At 43.8% G+C, this 20,017-nt stretch overlaps 1 protein-coding gene across 6 annotated transcripts in view; it reads left to right on the top strand.

Moving 5' to 3' along the window:
• Window positions 1-20,017, top strand: part of IQCH (IQ motif containing H) — a 257,954-nt gene that overhangs the window by 214,493 nt on the left and 23,444 nt on the right. For all 6 annotated transcript variants that reach the window (XM_031668549.1, XM_031668548.1, XM_009210478.3 and 3 more), the window contains 2 exons: window positions 6,229-6,399; window positions 16,781-16,903. In XM_031668549.1, coding sequence (XP_031524409.1) covers window positions 6,229-6,399; window positions 16,781-16,903 — 294 coding nt within the window. The remainder of the gene's footprint in view (window positions 1-6,228; window positions 6,400-16,780; window positions 16,904-20,017) is intronic.

The following is a 20,017-nucleotide window of genomic DNA, read 5'->3' as shown; positions in this document are numbered from 1 at the left end:
CTCTGAAATCCTGATTCTTCAGTGAGTGTTATTTGATCTATAAATTAGTGTCTGAGTCCCATACGTGCCCTGATGCCCATAGGAGAAGGGTGGCAAGAGGCCACACCAAACCCTTTGCTAAGAGTTTTATTTGCACAGAATGTAGGGCCTGAGCACATCTGCCCACATCTGTGTGCTCTACTACCCATTCATCCCGCCTGTCACCAGAAAGAGGCAGAAGCAGCAGGGGTGAGCAGGCAGCCTCCATCTGCCGAGAACACCTCAGGCATAAAGGGCTCAAGACCGGGCTTCCCTCCCACCCCTCCCCACACAGAAGCATGTCACTACATTGTCATCTCAAAGCTTGCGGCCCAGATCCTGGGAACAGAACAATTCTGGGCAAGCTCACCTCTGCCTGACTCCTGCCCTGTCTACTGGCTTTCACCTGCCCAGGCCTCCAGATGCAGCTGTGGTTCACATGTCATCCAGCACAGTGGCAGTCAGGGCAGTGGACAGCAGGGGCCTCTGCAGCACTTCTGCCCTCCCCGCCCCACTGGCCCTGCTCCTTTGCAGGTTACAAAGCACTTCTTTACAACCAATCCAATAGAAATAGAATTTGGCCGGGTGCAGTGGCTCAGGTCTGCAATCCCAACACTTCGGGAGTTCAAGGCGGAAGTATCGTTTGAACCCAGGAGTTTGAGACCAGCCTGGGCAACAAGATCTTGTCTGTACCAAAAAAAAAAAAAAAAAAGAAGAAGGAGAAGAAAAGAAAAGAAAAAAGAAAAGGAGCAGGGTTTGGTGGTGCAAACCTATAGTCCTAGCTACTCAGGAGGCTGAGGCGGGAGGATCACTTGAGCCCAGGAGGTCAAGGCAGCAGTGATTTTATTATTATCTTATTAATACTTTCTTATTAATGAGATATTATGCATTATTTTTTACATCCTCAGTCTTCAAAATCTGGTGTGTATTTGTACCATTTCAATTGCTCAATTGCCACATGTGGCTAGTGGCTACCATATTTGATAGAGCAGATCTAGAATATACATGAAAGTCTATATACAGTTGCAGTTATCATGATTCTGCTAATGTTAACATTGGTAACATTTTGTTATATTCTCATCTAGTCTTTTCTACATATATTAGTTTTGCAAAGCTGAAGTCATGTTGCTTATGTAACTTTCTATCCTCCTCTTGCTGTTTTGTGCATCTTCCTAAATCATCAAAGGTTACTCACAACCACTGCCTCTAATTATATCAGACTATCCCATCACTTGGATGTGTCATAATCGTTTTAGCCACTGCCAAAATGTTGGACAGCAACAGTGTTTCAGTAATATAAGTAATGCTGAGATCATTATTTTTATATTCCTTGTGCTCTTAAGACCTTGATATAAACCTCGGTAGCATTCTAACCATTTTTAACAAAATTACCTTTGAATATCATCAATCAGTCACACAACTGGCAACAAGTGATTTCTGACTGACAGCTGAGACATCTTAGGTTCTCATCACTCACCTTTGACACCTGGTTCTGCAACCTAGGGCAACCACTTCACTTTTCATGCCACAATCACTCCATTTATAAACTGACTGTATTAGGTGATTTTTAAGGGTCTTTCCAACCCTAACCTTCAGTGATATTTTTCCCTCACCCTCGCATCTAATCAATTAACCTGTCAAGCCAGTTATTATAAGTCATCATAAGCAAGTCATGTCAAAGCCACCACATAAACATTTCAAATTCATCCACGTCTCCCATGCCCACTCCTAATGCTTTGTTCAGGCCCCCATCATTGCTCACCTAAAGTGGGACAAGATTACCTAGTGCTGAGAGATGCGGTTCTAAAGTTAACATCAGAGTCCCAAATCAAGAATAGGACTAAATGGGCTGGGTGCGGTGCTCATGCCTGTAATCCCAGCACTTTGGGAGGCCGAGGTGGGTGGATCACTTGAGGTCAGGAGTTGGAGACCAGTCTGGCCAACATGGTGAAACCCCATCCCTACTAAAAATACAAGAATATGATTAAATGAGAGGTGTGAGAACACATGGGCCTGGCACGGAGGAGGTGCTCAGTGAATATTTGCTGCATTTGAATCTGAAACCAGCCTCAAGTGACTCACCTGGATCTCACTCCCTGAAAGTTATGGAGGAGGAGTTCACAGTGAAACACTGGAATTGCGAATGCACCCTGCTGTGTGCCCTGCCCCAGACACTAGGTGCTGCAGGAAGACAAAGACTTGGCAGCATCCCTAAAGGGCTGACAGTCTAGAGGGGGAGATAGGAACCCCTGTGCACAAAACAAGCATGCCTCAGGCGGTGTCTTCAATGGAAAGACCAGATGGAGAACAGAACAATTATCTGAGCAAATCAGGCAAGCCTGCTGTTGAGGAAAAGGCTGAAGGAAATTTGTCCTCCTGTTTCCTTTGAGAACCAAGGGGTTAGGGCAGCCAGAGGAAGCAAAAGTATTTCAGCTCTAGAAACAGAGTTCTGGTCTGTGCTGTATGATCTTAGGCAAACTATGAGTCTGCTTTTTTTATCTCAGTATCTTCATCCGTAAAATGGAGATAGAGTAATACCAACCTGGCACAAACCTACCCACCTACTGGATTAAGTTGTTGTGAGGTTCAATAGAACAATTGCCAATGGGGAAAACAGTTATTAAAGGGGTGACCTAATAGCTAACATAGACAACGGACAACGTGCCTCCTAAGAATCTGCTCTGAAAGGAAATGTTTAGTCATCATAAAAAGCATCTGTAATGAACTTTATTTGTTTAATTTTATTTATTTCCCTATTTTTATTAAATAGAGTTGGGGTCTCGTTATGTTGCCCAGGATTGTCTCGAACTCCTGGCCTCAAGCAGCTTCTCACCTTGGCCTCCCAAAGTGCTGAAATTACAGGCATGAGCCACTGCACCTGGCCTGCCTTATAAATTATAAAGTTCAGTAAAGGCTGGGTGTGGTGGCTCATACCTGTAATTTCAGCACTTTGGGAGGCCGAGGTGGGCGGATCACAAGGTCAGGAGTACAAGACCAGCCTGGCCAAGACGGTGAAACCCCATGTCTACTAAAAATACAAAAACATTAACCGGGCGTGGTGGCAGGCGCCTATAATCCCAGCTACTCCGGAGGCTGAGGCAGAGAATTGCTTGAACCTGGGAGGCGGAGGTTGCAGTGAGCCAAGTTTGCACCACTGCACTCCAGCCTGGGCGACAGAGTGAGACTCCGTCTCAAAAAATAATAATAATAAAATAAAAAATAATTATAAGGCAATTTCATGTGCATTTATTTTGTTTACAAAACCCTGTCAGTACTATCATTTGCTCCTTTCACACTTAAGGATACTGAGATTTTGCTCCTTTTACACTTAGCTTAAGAGAGCTTAACCTACTCATTGCAGTTCCCACTGTGAGGTCCAGATTTAAGCTCTCTGACTCCTTGGTTCTCACTCTTTCCCCTACACTGTGCTGCCTTCCTATTAAAATCCTAATTACCAAAGCATTAATATTATTAACATAAATATTAATAATGTTTGTTATATATGTTTCCCTTTGATCAAGGACACTAAAACCTCAAAATAGAAACTCTGAAAAAAAAGTTTGACATGCAAGAATAGCAAGTTCACTTTCTCATATAAAGGGAAAGTAGCTGTCCCCATCTGGTTTACATTTCATGCTATACAGCAGGAAATATTTAAGTTGACAAATAGGATATTTACAACTGCAACAGATACTTGGCAGTTAGTTTTTAACAATTGTTGCAAATGTGATTTATTTGCTATTATAAAAGGGTATTACTGTGCGAATATGACTCCTGAAATTAGCTTCAGTTTAGCAAGGGGCCTTGACAGCTTGACCTCTTAATATCCTTATAATGACGCCATTTACATTCAATGCTTACTCAAGTTACTCACTGCTAGATTTGTTTGAAAGGAGTCCACTCTAGGGCAGATGTATTATGTATTTTAACACACAGAGTTGGTGAGTGGGGCAAATGTAGGCCTTCTAAGAGGAAAAACTGTTTAATCAAGTCTTCATGAAAATGTGTTAGTTTCCAACTTCCTACAGTGAAAATGCATTATGCTAATTACAGCATACTCCAGAAATACTTCATGTTTTCTCCACAAGACATTTTCATGGCATGTCTTATATTAAATACAAACATGTTCTGATCCTCTGCAACTTTAGTTTCTAATTTCACTGGAGAACTGTTACACAGGATAAGGATTGGCTGGGCCAGGATCAGGGAATGGGAAGAACGTAGACTTGGAGTCAGGTAGAATTGGATTCAGATCCCAACACCACCACTTCCTAATTCAATGGACTTGGGTACCTCCCTGAACCTCAGTTTCTTCATCTGTGACATGGGGTTGTTATTTTTATTTTTATTTTTATTTTTGAGACGGAGTCTCGCTCTGTCGCCCAGGCTGGAGTGCAGTGGCCGGATCTCAGCTCACTGCAAGCTCCGCCTCCCGGGTTTACGCCATTCTCCTGCCTCAACCTCCTGAGTAGCTGGGACTACAGGCGCCCGCCACCTCGCCCCGCTAGGTTTTTGTATTTTTTAGTAGAGACGGGGTTTCACCGGGTTAGCCAGGATGGTCTCGATCTCCTGACCTCGTGATCCGCCCGTCTTGGCCTCCCAAAGTGCTGGGATTACAGGCTTGAGCCACCACGCCCGGCCGGGGTTGTTATTTTTTAGGCTGCCACAGAGATCCGAGATATTTATAAAGCACCCAGCTTCATAAAACTGTAGGTACTTGATACACTGGGCCAGTCGTGTTTTTGTTGCCTGTTTAAAGCTCAAATGTCACCTTCATGATGCAGCCCTGACTTCATTAGACAAATCCAGTCTGTCCTTTCTTTCTGCTTCAATAGTACTTTGTTCCACCACCATTACTTTATCACATATAACATTGTATTGTTTAATGGGATATGTATGTATCTGTCCATCTGTCTTCACTTTGTTTTTTTTTTTTTTTTGAGATGGAGTCTCACTCTGCCACCCAGGCTGGAGTATGGTGGTGTGATCTCGCCTCACTGAAACCTCTGCCTCCCAGGTTCAAGCGATTCTCATGCCTCAGCCTCCCAAGTATCTGAGATTACAGGCGCACGCCACTCTGCCCAGCTAACTTTTGTATTTTTAGTAGACATGGCGTTTTGCCATGTTGGCCAGGCTAGTCTCAGGTGATTCTCCTGCCTGGGCCTCCCAAAGTGCTGGGATTACAGGTGTGAGCCACCGTGCCCAGCCTGTCTCCACCTTCGTGCTGGCAGGACCTATGCCTATTTACCTTTGACTCTCCAGTGACTAGGACGATGATATGCCTTGAACATTGAACTGAGGAGGATTCCAGGGGTGCTTCTGGATTCAATGTGGGGGTACAGGATGACAAGGGCAATTAACGTTGATCTGCCACAGGAGAGGGAAGAAGTAACACATGACCTACTTTTATCATTGCCAGTTTAGCACATAGTAGCTGCTCAGTAAATATTTGTCAAACGAATTAATGGACATTACTCAGTTACCTAGCAGTTGACATTAACTTATAACTAAGGTCTATTTTTTAAAGCATTTGAATTTTTATTTTTATTGCATCATAGTATTCTTCTAATAACAGAAGCTGTGATACAGCTAGGATAAGGTGTTATTACCAATTGACAATTGAGAGTACTGTGACCTTGTAGGATTGGTAAAATAAGATTACCCTTCACTCTCATGAGAAAATGGGGATAGACCTAAGACTTAGAGGCCAACCATAAATTTCCCTTAAATATCATATTGAAGTTCCCAGAGGGGCTGTCACTGCTTTTTCCAAAATCAGGGCAAACAGCCCTTTCTCATATTCGTCACTCTTTCCCCCTCTTTCTGCTCTACTGTAGTTCCCCAACCTCCAAAGCTTCTGTCCAGTCTCATTTTCTCAGTAGAAAACCTGGCACTGACCATGTGCACTGACCTGCAGGCCATGGGCAGAAAAATCAAAGTCAACATGAGCTTTTCAAGGCTTGGCGTCTCTGTCAGATTGTCTTGGCCAAGTATTTCTGTACCTTCCCGCAAGAACGTTGAATCTTCTGAATCAGACTCCATTTCTCAGTTGAACAATGTAGAAACAGAAGCAAAAACATCTACTCTATTAAGACACGTGGTCCCTGGTTTCACTTAGTCTGATGTAGTTTGGCCTGGTTGGGCAGAGGTGGGGCCTTCGCTACTGTTTGCTGATCTCACCCTCACTTCTACCGCTCCTGTTTTAATCAGGTGTGGGCAACGGGCCTTAACCTCGCATATAGTGACCAGCTGGCCCTGACTCAACTCACCTTATACCTGACAAACGGCCATCTGGATTGCAGTTTGAGCACCCTGGAAGTGTCCCGCTTTGTTCCAAAGGAAAAGAAGAAAACCAACCGCATTAGTGCGCTCTCAGTGCCGGTAAGCAAGAGATGCTTCCTGAAGGTTCTAGGTATTCAGCAACACCCACTGCCACTGCCTGAGGTCCGTCTAGGAGCCAGGCTCTTTGAGTACAGGAAGAAGAGAGAGCCTCAGGCAAGTCACTGGACCTATCTGAGCAGGGTCTGGAAATGCGAATATGTTGGTCAGAGGAAAGGGAGAAGCCATTCCCCGATGAAGCTGCAATCCGTGGAAATGCGAAAGAGCATGGGGCTCTCCTCTCCTTTTTCTGGGCAGGTATACCTACACCCATTGCCTCCACTACCAGCTGTTTCGCACAAAACCCGTATTGTTCTAGCCCAAGTCTCTTTTGTGAGCTTCAGATTCGTGGGTCCAAAATTCCACAGAACATATCCAAAACTGCATCCCTTTCGTCTTTCTTCCTCCTGTACTTCCTGTTAGTGGATCAAGCCAGAGGCTGATAAGATAACCCCCAGCCCCACATCCAGTCAGCAAGCAGGGCATATTGAGTGTAGCTGCTAAAATGCCACTAACCTGACCCCTCCTCTCCACAAAGATAGTGTCTTAGTTTCGGCTTCCGCCATCTCACACCTGTATTCCTCTTAAGATTCCCTGTCCCTGCCTGTCCCCTCCACCTAAACAGACACGGCAGCCAAGGTAGTAAGGTGGAAAACCAGTCTGAGCATGTTGTTCCCTTGTGTGTGATTGTGAATGGACTCCTGTGATCTTCAGGAAAATCCCATTTCCCAGCTTGGTTAAGGAGCCCCATCATGATCCGCCTCTTGCCACAGCTGCCGCCTACGCTTCTCGTCGCTAGCTCCATCGGTGAAGGGGCTGGGGCCAGAGTCCTGGGGCTGGCTGCAGGTTACCAACCTCAGCACCCTGAATAACAAAGGGCATAGCCCTGTGGAGACAGTGGGCGCTTGATTGAACAGGCTAGGTTGGTCATGGAGACAGAGAACAAAGGCCAAGGGGACCAGATGCCCTTTGTGCAAGAGTGTATTGGGGACTCTTTGGCCACACTGCTCTCACAGCTGCCAGAGGATTTCTTTGGCCTTTCCTTACAACAGTGGGCTTCATACCTTTTTGCAAATGAAACTCTACTTGAAATCCAAATATATCAAACAGATAAAAGAGGAACTCTAGTGATTAATGGGATGCAACACGAGTGTCCCAGAGATACCTTTTCCAAGTGGTCTCCTTCCTCTCTGGTGAACCCCTTTGGGTCCAGGAGATACCTCTGGATTTGAATAACCTTTGTTTGACTCTTCCCAGGATCTCTGCAGTCACCATAAGGAGGGTACCTGATGTCTTGGGGGGCACAGGCAGCCTCTTCCTTCCCCTCTTCTTCATCCAGTTGTCCAGTGAGGTACCAGGAAGCACCTTGCTCACAGGAATCCCCTTGGTCTCATTCCTGAGTAAGAAGAGAAGCAGAGTTGGGCTAGAGAGGAGAAACAGACCTCTTTTAATTATGACCCAGGACCTTGCTAAGAGGCTTTCATGTCCAACTCTACCTGTGGCCTCCATCCTCACCAAAGAGACCTGAGAGACCCTATGTTCAATGCTAGAGGGAGAGACAGCAGTGACACTTGAGCCCTTCTGGCCTAAGTCTATGCCATTTCTGCAAGAAGCTGGGGGTCAGGTGTGGTGGCTTGCACCTATAATCCCAGCACTTTGGGAGGCCGAGGCAGGCAGATCATTTGAGCCTAGGAGTTCTAGACCAGCCTAGGCAACATGGCAAAATCCTGTCGCCACAAAAATACAAAAATTAGCCAGGCATGGTGGAGCATGCCTATAATCCTAGCTACTGGGGAGGCTGAGACAGAAGGACCACTTGAGCCCTGGAGGTCGAGGCTGCAGTGAGTCATGATAGTGCCATTGCACTCCAGCCTGGGTGACAGAGTGAGACTCTATCTCAAATAAATAAATAAAATAAAAAGCTGGAAGCAGAGTGGTATTCAGCACAAGACTTCCAAAGACAATTGCAGCTTTTAAGTATGTTGCTTCAGAAGGCTATCAGCAGAAGTTGTGCTCTGAATGAGAAGCACTCCCCCATTTTCCCCATGTTGCCCATAGGTTTCATTCCTAGCTATAGGCAACATTCTTCTGTGATCAAGTCTTAAACACTTTTAGGAACTGCATGCACACAAAAGGGAGGCATTACGATCTTCAATAAGGCAAATGCCTCTTCAATCACTGGAGAAAAGCTCTGCAGGTTTTCTGATGTAGGAATAAATTGAAAGTGCTTTTCATTTTAGAAAGATATAAACAGATATTCCCACCTTGGTGCCACTATGCTTGGGTTGTGCACACATCCTCCTGTGCATGTGTACACACATGATCAGCAATTTTTTAAAAAAGAAGCATGTGCACATGCATACACAGTACAACTCACAAGCAAATCGAAGCTTCCGGAACAAGTGTGAACAGACTATGATGCTGTCAAGTTTATGATCAGGCAGTTGACAGCCTCCTTTGAAGATTGAAGGAGAAGAAAATGAACAGATGAAACCACAATGATAATCAGAGCACATTCAGAACTAATGCCTATAAAATGCTTCTAGTGTGGGTCCTTTTCTTTAATAATACGCTCTATAGAAGGAAAGCAAACACCTTCCTGGACTCTCAGAAGAGCTGTTGTCTCATCTCAGAAACAGGGGGCAGAACTGTCACTCAGATCTGTTTAGACCAGGTGAATGGGTTTCTGATTCACTGACCTCCACAAAGAACCACAACAAGACCTGATAAATCCCAGACGTGCGTGTTTTAGAAATGAAAAGGAATCGCTTAACAGTGTTTTAACTTTCAATTAATGTTCTGTCCAAACCAGCATCAATCACCACCCTTTTCTGTCAGTTTTCACTCTTCCTCGCTCTTTCTGGACCCTCCATACCATGGTTGGTGAGTGTCCAAAAGGGAACATCTTTGCAAACATCTAACACAACCCAAGTCATTTATACACATTTTAGCAGCACATGATCTATAATGAATGATTAAGTAAAACCTTTTGTGTTAAATTATGATGTTAATAATGATTCTGTCTCCTGTAATTTATTATAAATTCTCAAATGCTTCGGGTTTGATTTTGATAGAATGCAACAACAACAGAGTTTATATGATGACTTTATTTTTAGAACTCCTTTGAAGGCACACATTTCCCTGCTACTGCTGCTACTGTAATTATGTACAAAACCAATCACTCATTAGAGTTAGGATACATTATCTTCTAGACAGATGAGGCTAAATAAGCAACACATTAATAATTCAGAGAGCAGTTCATTATGCATGTGGATGCCTGCTTCGTAACTGAAATAAGAACCTCATCAGCCTCTGCCAACCCTTAAACAATAGTTCTGTGTTATTGCAGCCACATTCAAGTTTACGCTTGTTAAACTGCTACTTGGATTATTTTATCAAACATTCATTTATTTGTGGTCCCTTACTGCCGAGAACAGATTTTGGAAGCTCCTTTTTTAAGTTAATGATTTGAGCAATGGGTGTTATTAATTCTCAGAATATTATAAACATGATTAATTTTCAGGCAGAGATTTATTACATAAGGATTTCAACTATGTCAACTGAAATGCATCACTGTCAAAACAAGTATCATGGCGAAAATAGAATATGTTCCACACTTCAAGTGCTGGTGCTCAGAACTAAATCAATTTAAATTGTGGCTGAAGCAAAATTATATTCTCCAGTGAAAAGGAGTATTTTGAGCTTCCTTTATTTAGCTTAAAGCATTCTTGTTAGATTGTGATTTAGAAAGGTAGTTTAATAAGACTAGACTTCTACCAAGAATATTTTGTCTTTTATTTTTTTCTCCTGTTTTACTAGAAAAGGCTAACCTCTGAAATTCCCACCCATTCCAAATGTGGCCAGTGGAAATTTGGAGTGAAGAGTACTGGTCTGGGAGTTAGGGATCATGAGTTCTGATCTTCTCTTCTGGCCTCAGTTTCCTCATGTGTAAAATAAAGGAGGGCTACATGATCCCCAAGGTCACTTGGGAGATTTGATTTTATGGGGCCTATAGAAAGGACTCTGCACCAAGCCTGGCCCCGGCAGCCTCATGTGTTGTGGATGGCTGAAGGAGGGGACATTTTCTGTATGGGGACACAGGAAGGCCCCATCCCTCTATACTACAGCCTTCACTTAAAAGGTCTTTTTCTTGCAGGATCTTTTAGAAAGGAGTAATATTGTAACAGGTTATATTCTAAGTTCTCATCAGCTTTTACCTTAGCCATCAGTTACTACTTTCAACAAGGATCAACTACAAGTAAATTCTGCAGATATTTACCCAGTGCCTATTTTGTGCCAGGCACTCTACTAAGCACAGAGGATATAAGGGTGAGTAGCAAAGCACTCCGGTTTATCAAAGGACACAGAGCTTTTACTCCACCCCAAGTACTTTACTAAGTGCTTTCCAAGAATCTTTTTGCAGTCCAATATATTAGGCAGGTGCTGTTATTATGCTCATTTTTAGAGAGGAAGGTGAGGTTAAGAGATGTTAAGCATTTGTTAAAGGTCAGTAAGCAAGCGAGTAGGGAAGCCAAGATTTAACCTTGGCCTGTGTTTAACTGTCACGTGTTCCAACATGCCCTGCATCGGCTGAGGATCAGTGATCCACCCCCAGAGTGGAGCCTGTGCTCACCCCTAAAGAAGTCTCTTTTTGAGACCATTGAGAAAGCTATTCTTTGAAAGGAGGATGTATTTCCCAGTGTGACGAGGTTGTCTCCAGGAATATTGCCATTATCCATTGGCTTCTCGTCTGCTCTGAGCTCAGCCTCAGCTTCTGAGTCTCACACAGAAGCATTAAATAGACCAGATGTTCATAGAGGAGTCTTAGATTTTAAAAAGGACATGTAACTGGACATGGTTTCCTATACATAGCACAGATTTCCAAGCAAATAACACAGAGCATGGAAAAGAGCATGTCACTTATACCATGAACCATGTAGAAAAGCTTGACTATGTTTTTTTTTTTTTTTTTTTTGAGACGGAGTGTCGCTCTGTAGCCCAGGCTAGAGTACAGTGGCCAGATCTCAGCTCACTGCAAGCTCCGCCTCCCGCGTTCACGCCATTCTCCGGCCTCAGCCTCCCGAGTAGCTGGGACTACAGGCGCCCGCCACCTCGCCCGGCTAGTTTTTTGTATTTCTTAGTAGAGACGGGGGTTTCACCATGTTAGCCAGGATGGTCTCGATCTCCTGACCTCGTGATCCACCCGTCTCGGCCTCCCAAAGTGCTGGGATTACAGGCTTGAGCCACCGCGCCCGGCCGACTATGTTTTTTTAAAAAATGAACAGTTCACACACTAAAAATAGGCGTGAAATATACATCTTCAACTTTTCTAAATCAAGTTTAATGGGGTTCTCATTTAATTTTTTGAAATACATAATATATTCACATGGTTCAAAAGGCAAAAGGTGGAAGCAGTCACACACTGACAAACCTCCTTCCCACTGATTAGTTCCCACCTCATCCTACAAAGGTAACCACCATTCTGTGTCTGTATATCCTTTCAGAGCATCTTTTTACATACACAAGTAAATACACATACAGGTGATCCTTTTCCCCCTTTTATACCCAAAATGTAGCCTATAATACATACTGTTCTGAATCTCACTTTTTTCTTTGGAGAGCTTTCTTTAACACTTCATAAAAATGTTCTCATTTCTTTTTTTTCAGATTCAGACACCTGAGCAGTATCATTTCTTTTTTACAGCAACATGTTATTCCATTGCATGGATGTGCCATAATTTATCTACCCCATGGGTAGATTTTTGGGTTGTTTCCAAATTTTTCCTATTACAGTGCTGAAATGAATAACTTTGTATATATATATATCACTTGGCACATTTCAGATATATCTTAGAATATATACCATAAAGTGGAGTTTTGGCTCAAAGGACATAACCATTTTTAATTTCAATAGATATTTCCAAATCATGATTTCTTTTTTGATCCTTGTCAAACCTAGATAAATTGTACAGCATCAGAAGAGACTAGTTTTTACAAATCAACCTTTTAATAATTATGTTTTCTATTTGTATAATGCTTTATACTTTAATTATACACAAGCTTATTTGATCCCCATGATAACCCCAAGAAATCAATGTCAAGGATTATTATATCCATTTTACAGAATAGGAAACTGAGGCTAAGCAAGGTTAAGTGAGCTGCCCAAGTCATAAAGGTGGTACATAGCAAAGCCCAGGTCTTCTGATTCAAGTCACCTTCTGATGAAAAGGTTTATTGGTTAGTTGGTCAGTTTTAATTTTAAATAATTGACCTTATCTTTGAAACTATTTAGTTTAATACGTGAAAATAATTGCTAACATTCACTGAGAGCTTACTATGTGCCAGACACTATTCCAAGGTCTTTATATTCTCATCTAATCCTCCTCTCAATACTCCTATGCTATTCACTTGTGCTATCAGGCTGGATATAAGACAACCCTAGGTGATTGATAGTTTTTTCCTGTATAAAGCGTGCAGTTGGCTAAGTCTTCTAAAAAGTCGGTGTATCTTGTAAGTATTATTCTAATTTAGCACTTAATATGTGCCAGGACTTTCACCAAGCATCAGGAGACAAAGATATTTGACAAAGTCCCTATCCTTAAGGAGCTGAAAAGAAAGGCCATAGAGAGAGAGAGATGTTGCTATTAAAATAGATAACATACACAAGGAAATACCACAAGGCCTCATTTAAATGCCATTTGAGTGACAGACCCTCAGCTTGCTGCCAGAGTTCTCAGGGGAAATGACTGTGAACTGGCAGGGACAGGGAACACTTTACTGAAAACATAGAACTTGATCCTGCCTTAAAGACTAGAACAGTCACTAACTGGCAAGGAGGGGAGGACGTCCCCTAGCAGATGGCACAGAGTCCAAAGAAACCTGTGGTCTGCTAGGAAAAGGCAGTGAACCAGTTGGACTGGAGCACAGAACCGGGGAAGTGCGGAGCAGGAGAAGTAGTTGGAAGGGTGCACTGAGCAAGTTTGGGGAGGTCTACCCACCACACCGGGTCTGAATTTCACCTTGAAGGTGAAAAGGCCTGAATATTTCTGAGTAGAAGGATGACACTGACCAACCTGTGTTAGGGGAAAATGATTAATCTGGTGATACTGTTCAGAATCTCAGGAGAAGGGGGAAGAGTAGGGGGAAAAACAGCCTGGGAAGTTACATTTATTGTAGATCCAAAATCCTTTCAAAAGAATGACAGCAAAAATAGTAGCTACCATTTATCAGGTTCCAGGCACTGCAGTAAGTGCTTATTTAATCATCAGAAGACAGAGAATTTCAATGATCTGTTCAAGATCACACACATAGTAAGTGGCCTTGTCAGGTTTTGAACTTCTTTCTCACTCCATATAACCTTTCCACTCTTTCCACTATAGAATTATGCTTGTATCCTTACCTCTAACTCTCCAGGCAATAAAGGTCTGGACTAGGATGGTGATAGTTACGGAAAAGAAGGTTGGGAGACATGTACCAAATATCCTCGCTCTTCTTTCAGATTCTTTATGCACCGCAAGCCCCGGTCTGGGAGGAGGGGGAGTTGCACCTGCATCTCTAGTGAAGAAGAAACCTCAGGGTAGCCCACCCTTACGTGTTGTCTAGTAATCATGTACTACTGGACAGTAAGCTCTTCTGCTGTGCTTTGGAGCCAAGATACATAGTATTGCTAGATCGTGCTACCACATGCCTGCCTGCCTACCTCTATTGCTGGCTGGGGCCTGGTCTTGGTTTTTCTTTATATACTATGGCAGCATCAGACAAGTTTAGAAGACAAAAATAACCTTGGAATTATCTTGTGAATTCATGGCAATTACCATGCAATTACATGCTCAGTAACCACAGTGGAATTCGAGAGTGTTTACAGTTCACTTCCATGAGCGAAAGCCCATGCTTCTGGATGCTTCTGGGCTTCTCAGTGTGAAGGTGAGAGCATGGCCAGCCTGGTATGGCAGGGTGAGCAGGCCTGGTGGCCATGCCCTTCCAGACATACTGGCCAGCTGGGCTAGAACTTCTCCAAGCCAGTTCTTGTTACCCCACCAATTATTCCTGCTTAGTCCACCAGAGCCATGCTGTCCTCCAGCAGGCAAGACCCAGAGCAACTGCCCTGAGTTGTCCTCCTCTAAGGATGGCGTGACTGTCCCCTGTGCCTTGTAATAATCACCTGCTTTTGCCCCAAAGTATTTATCAATGGGCAGTGTCTTTCTTGAATTACTTAAATTTCTTGAATTCAAATTATCCTTGGAAGAGTCTCTTAAGAGGGAAGAGCTATCCACCTAATCTATTTCGGTTATTCATTCTCTTTTATGTAATAAACACCGAGTGCCTGTTCTGTGCTGGTATCATGCCCAAACCGGAGATTCAGAAACCAAACAGCGCCTGTCCCCAAACAGCGCCTGCCCTCAGAAAACTCCCAGTCATGGAAGGGAGACAACTAAGGGAACAACTCATGATAGGTCAGGGTGACAGTGTACAGCTGTGAGGCATATGAGGGTCAAATCAGATTTCTGTTGTTAGAAAAATCCCAATGGCTACAAATGGGACCCTACAAGGTGGGTACACAACTCAAGCTGTATTAGCCTGTGGGGGCCTAACACATCTGCAGATGCGGATTCTACTTGCATTTAGGATGAGCAGCCTTAACTGGCGGTACTGATGATATGACCTTCAGACACAGGACTTGATGTAAATGTTGAAGAAAAACATGCTCCCTCAATCACATATCGGGGGAGCATGTCACCAAAAGTGCCACCAAATCTGAGTGTGTGTGTGTGTGTGTGTGTGTGTGTGTGTGTGTGTGTGTGTGTAGAGGGAGAGAGAGATGCAGGAGAGGAAAGGATGTCTATTCTCTGCAGAACACTCAGTCAGCCCTAATTCCCCTGCGTTGTCTCAGAGACAGGAGGCGAGCCGGAGACCTGATTATAATGCATGTCAGGTCACTACGATTCCTTACGGCCAGCTCCAGACCAGCAGCACCTCCTTTTCCTACTCCTGTTCTAAGTCACTGCACAAGCCCGGGTACCTACTTGCCCAGCACCTGTGCACCACCACAGTTCTAGAACCAAGCCAGGCACCTTTATCTTCTATGCCCTAAGGTTGGCCATGGCCCTATATGCAGTTCTCCACATTTCCAGCTATCCAGAGAAAAACTGTTGATTGACTAAGGCAAATATCACATCTCACAAAGAACATGCTATAAAACTGCCAGGATCCAGCACTTTATCTGGTACATATTAAATGTTAAATGTTTCCAGGAAATACGTAATGACAGCACTTTGGCCCTACTATCACCATTCTCTTTGGCATGGCTTTCACTGATAGACAAGCAAGATAAAGAAGAGCAGTTTCCCCAAAGAAAGAAAGCAGCATCAAATTTCTAATGTTGGCCACCTCAAGGAGGTGGTCCATGCTCGGTGACTTGCTGCCAAAGGTTGAAGTATGGGAAGAGCGGGAAAATACCTTTACAGCAGAGAAACCTGTAAAGTTTTTTCACAAACTTCAAAAGCCACTGTAGCCAGGTGATAAAGGTTAACATCATCAGTGATAAGTCACACTGATACCATCTATCTACGCTTGATATGAAGTGAGGAAAATGGCAGTTTGCCCATGTGGTCTTCCTCTCAAAAACACATTACTACAGTCTAATCAGGAGAAAAACATCAGACAAACTGAAATTGAGAGAGATTTCACAAAATGCTTGCCCATTACTCCTCAGCACTGTTAAGATCATCAAACACAGGGAAAGATGTGAAGCTGTCACAGCCCAGAGAAACCTAAGGAGAGATGACAACTAGTTACGGTGTGGTATCTTAGATGGGATCCTGAAACAGAAGAAAGGAATTAGGGAAAAACGAATGAAACAGAAATAAAGTATGGATTTACGTTAATAGTAACGTAGGGCCAGGTGTGGTGGCTCACACTGGTAATCCCAGCATTTTGGGAGACCAAGGCTGGCAGATTGTTTGAGCTAGGAGTTCAAAACCAGCCTGGGCAACATAGTGAAACCCTGTCTCTACAAAAAATAATAAAATTAGCCATGTGTGGTGGCACACACCTGTAGTCCCAGCTACTCAGGAGGCTGAAGCAGGAGGATCACTTAAGCCCAGGAGGCACAGGTTGCAGTGAGCCCAGATTGCGCCACTGCACTTCATCCTGGGTGACAGAATGAGACCCTGTCTCAAAAAATAAAAAGTAATGTAGCAATTTGTTCCCTTAGTTGTGACAAATGTACCATAGCAATGTAAGATGTTAACAATAGAAGAACTGGGTGTGGGGGATATAGGAACTCTCAGAATTACCTTTGCAATTTTCTTGTTAATCTACAAGTATTCAAAAATTACAAGTTTATTTAAATATCTGTTTAATATTCAGTTGTGCTCCTTTCCAGACGCTGGCAACCAGTCGTTATGCAGTGATGACAACCCAGCTAAGACACAGCAATCTCTCACTGGTTTTCCACTACGTTTTTCTTCAGATCTGTAGGGCCCATGGCATTGGCTATGATCTGGAGGTATGAAGGGTTACAGTTGGCCAGGGGTGGACCAAAGGCATGCCTGTGGGTGATCTAGGTAGCTAATAATTTGGTGCCCCTTCAAATAGATATTCTTTAATACTAGTTTGACATGTCTGTAGAGGAAGGCTGATTGCTGCTTGGGGAAGAGCAGATACGCAACTCCACAGAAAGTAGCACTTAGTCCTGGAAAGTTCTACTTCATCACCAATCTTGCACACCCACTTTGGTAAAGCAGAAGCCATGCAAGCTCTCCAGACTTAGGATGCATTTTGGGGACCACCTCATGATCCTGAAGCAGGCCCTGAGCTTCTTGATCCCACCCAAAGCTGCTTATCAATGAATAGCTTCTGTCTTAGTCTGCTGGGGCTGCCATAACAATATAGCACAAGCTAAATGGCTTGAACCACAGAAATGTGTTTTCTCACTGTCTGGCAGCTGGTACGTCCAAGGACAAGGCACTAGCAGATTTAGTTCCTGGTGAGGGCTTGCTTCCTGGCTTGTAAATGGCTGCCTCCTTGTGGTGTCCTCACATATTGGAAAGAGAGAGAGAGAGATCTCTGTTGTCTCTTTTACAAGGTACCAGTTCCATTAATCAGAGCATCACGCCTACAACGTCATTTAACCTTAATCACTTCCTTAGAGGCTCTCCAATACAGTCACTTGGGAGGTTAGGACACATTTCAGTCCGTAGCATCCTCCTACCAACATATGATAATTTATTTCTGAAGGGAGTGCTGATAAAAACCATTTTCTCTACTTTTGGTCTGTTTCCAATGATACCAGGGGCCCCTGCATAGCTGCTTTATCCTGATGTAGCTGACTAGGGGCAAGTGCAATGCAATGTCTCCTGCCAAAAATAGAACCTCCATTTTGTGCCTAGAGACTCATGTTACTCCAGAGAAACAGTTTCATGTTTTTCCACTTTGATTCAGATTTTCAAGTCTCTCACACTCAGGGCCATTCTAAGACCCTGAGTAACCCTGTACACTCTTACTTATGGAAGACCCACTTCACAGCACCTCAAACATCTTAAAATATATTCATCTCCCACATTAAATATAAGGTATATATAATGACATAAGAATTGAGTAGTAACCAGTCGATCAGATGTTTTGATTTGTAGATATTCAGTTCTACATTTATTAACTTACATTCTTTATACTTGAGACCAGTACAATTTTCAAGGATCAAATTTTATAAGTTCTATTTTCCTTTTTCTTTTTTCTTTCTTTTTTTTTTTTTTTTGAGACAGAGTCTCATTCTGTCACCAGGCTGGAGTGCAATGCTGCAGTCTTGGCTCACTGCAACCTCTGCCTCCTCAATTCAAGCAATTCTCCTGCCTCAGCCTCCCGAGTATCTGGGATTACGGGCATGTGCCACCATGCCTGGCTAATTTTTGTATTTTTAGTAGAGACGGGGTGTCACCATGTTGGCCAGGATGGTCTCAATCTCTTGACCTCGTGATCCGCCCGCCTCAGCCTCCCAAAGTGCTGGGATTACAGGCATGAGCCACCGCACCCAGCCTCAAATTTTATACGTTCTTTAAAAGCATGCAGACCTTCAGCATGAGGCCAAGTGAATAGAATGGTCTGGCTGACACCTGGCAATCCTCAGCAGGCTGCCAGGCACTGTCAGGGCACATGAGACTCTTTGATTAGATGAATTCGTGCTGTTTGCAGACACGTGAAGTGGAGTTTGGATCCCCTTGCAAATTACATTAAAATTGATAAAATAAAGAGAGAATGAAGAAGCCAGATTGAACTGATTTACCTGAAATTAATTGTTACATCTGCTACACACAATCCTTTTGGAATTAAATAGTTTTTATCCCCAAACTGATTAGACCAAAACACTTCCACATACCAGAAGATGGTTAAATCTAACTCTAGCTTTATCTGAATCTATTTGTTTTATTTTATTCTAAAATATCAAAAGTAGAACAACTCTGTAAAAAGGCGTATTTGGCAGGGACAGTCTCCTGCCCTTCCCGCCCCACCCCCACCCCCGGCCACCAAAAGTGCTTCATTACTTTCTATTGCCTGAAATTATTATTAGAGATTTATTTCTTGAGCTTAAGACTGTATTTGACTGAAGTTCAAGTACCCTTGGGGTAAGTAAAGCCCCAAACTTTATAGGTTATTTAGTCCTTAGTCTCCGAGTTGATTGGATCTATTTCCAAGAGCAGATTTTATAGGGGAAACAGATGGCTAAGGCCCGGGGAAGCACGTGGATGGCGCAGAGGAGGGGGTTCCACTGAGGGTCAGGGAGCTCACTGAAGACAGCTACAGAAAAGGCAGACAGAGGCCGGGCGCAGTGGCTCATGCCTGTAATCCCAGCACTTTGGGAGGCTGAGGTGGGTGGATCACCTGAGGTCAGGAGTTCGAGTCCAGCCTGGCCAACATGGTGAAGCTCCATCTCTACTAAAAATTAGCCAAGTGTGGTGGCGTGCACCTGTAATCCCAGGTACTCAGGAGGCTGAGGCAGGAGAATCACTTGAACCTAGGAGGCAGAGGTTGCAGTGAGCTGAGATTGTGCCACTGCTCTCCAGCCTGGGCCACAGAGCGAGACTCTGTCTCAAAAAAAAAAAAAAAAAGAAAGAAAGAAAAGGCAGACAGGGGCACCGAAGACACTTCCAGCAGAGTTCCATAGACTCACCTCCAGGCCACCCATGCACAACAACTTTAAAAAAGATGAAAGATAAAATGAGAAAGAAGAAGAAATATAGATTAGAGCAACAGATGATGAAACAACGCAAAGAAGAAAAAGATAACAGAAGAAAAGAGAGAGGAGAAAATCCAGAGACAGAGCATCCACTGAAAGAGGAGGAGGGGGCCGGGCGCGGTGGCTCAAGCCTATAATCCCAGCACTTTGGGAGGCCGAGACGGGCGGATCACGAGGTCAGGAGATCGAGACCATCCTGGCTAACACGGTGAAACCCCGTCTCTACTAAAAAATACAAAAAAACCTAGCCAGGCGAGGTGATGGGCGCCTGTAGTCCCAGCTACTCGGGAGGCTGAGGCAGGAGAATGGCGTAAACCTGGGAGGCGGAGCTTGCAGTGAGCTGAGATCCGGCCACTGCACTCCAGCCTGGGCGACAGAGCGAGACTCCGT

This window comes from Papio anubis, chromosome 7 (assembly GCF_008728515.1).
Source record: "Papio anubis isolate 15944 chromosome 7, Panubis1.0, whole genome shotgun sequence".
NCBI lineage: Eukaryota > Metazoa > Chordata > Mammalia > Primates > Cercopithecidae > Papio > Papio anubis.
This window is presented reverse-complemented; position numbering and strand designations above follow the sequence as displayed.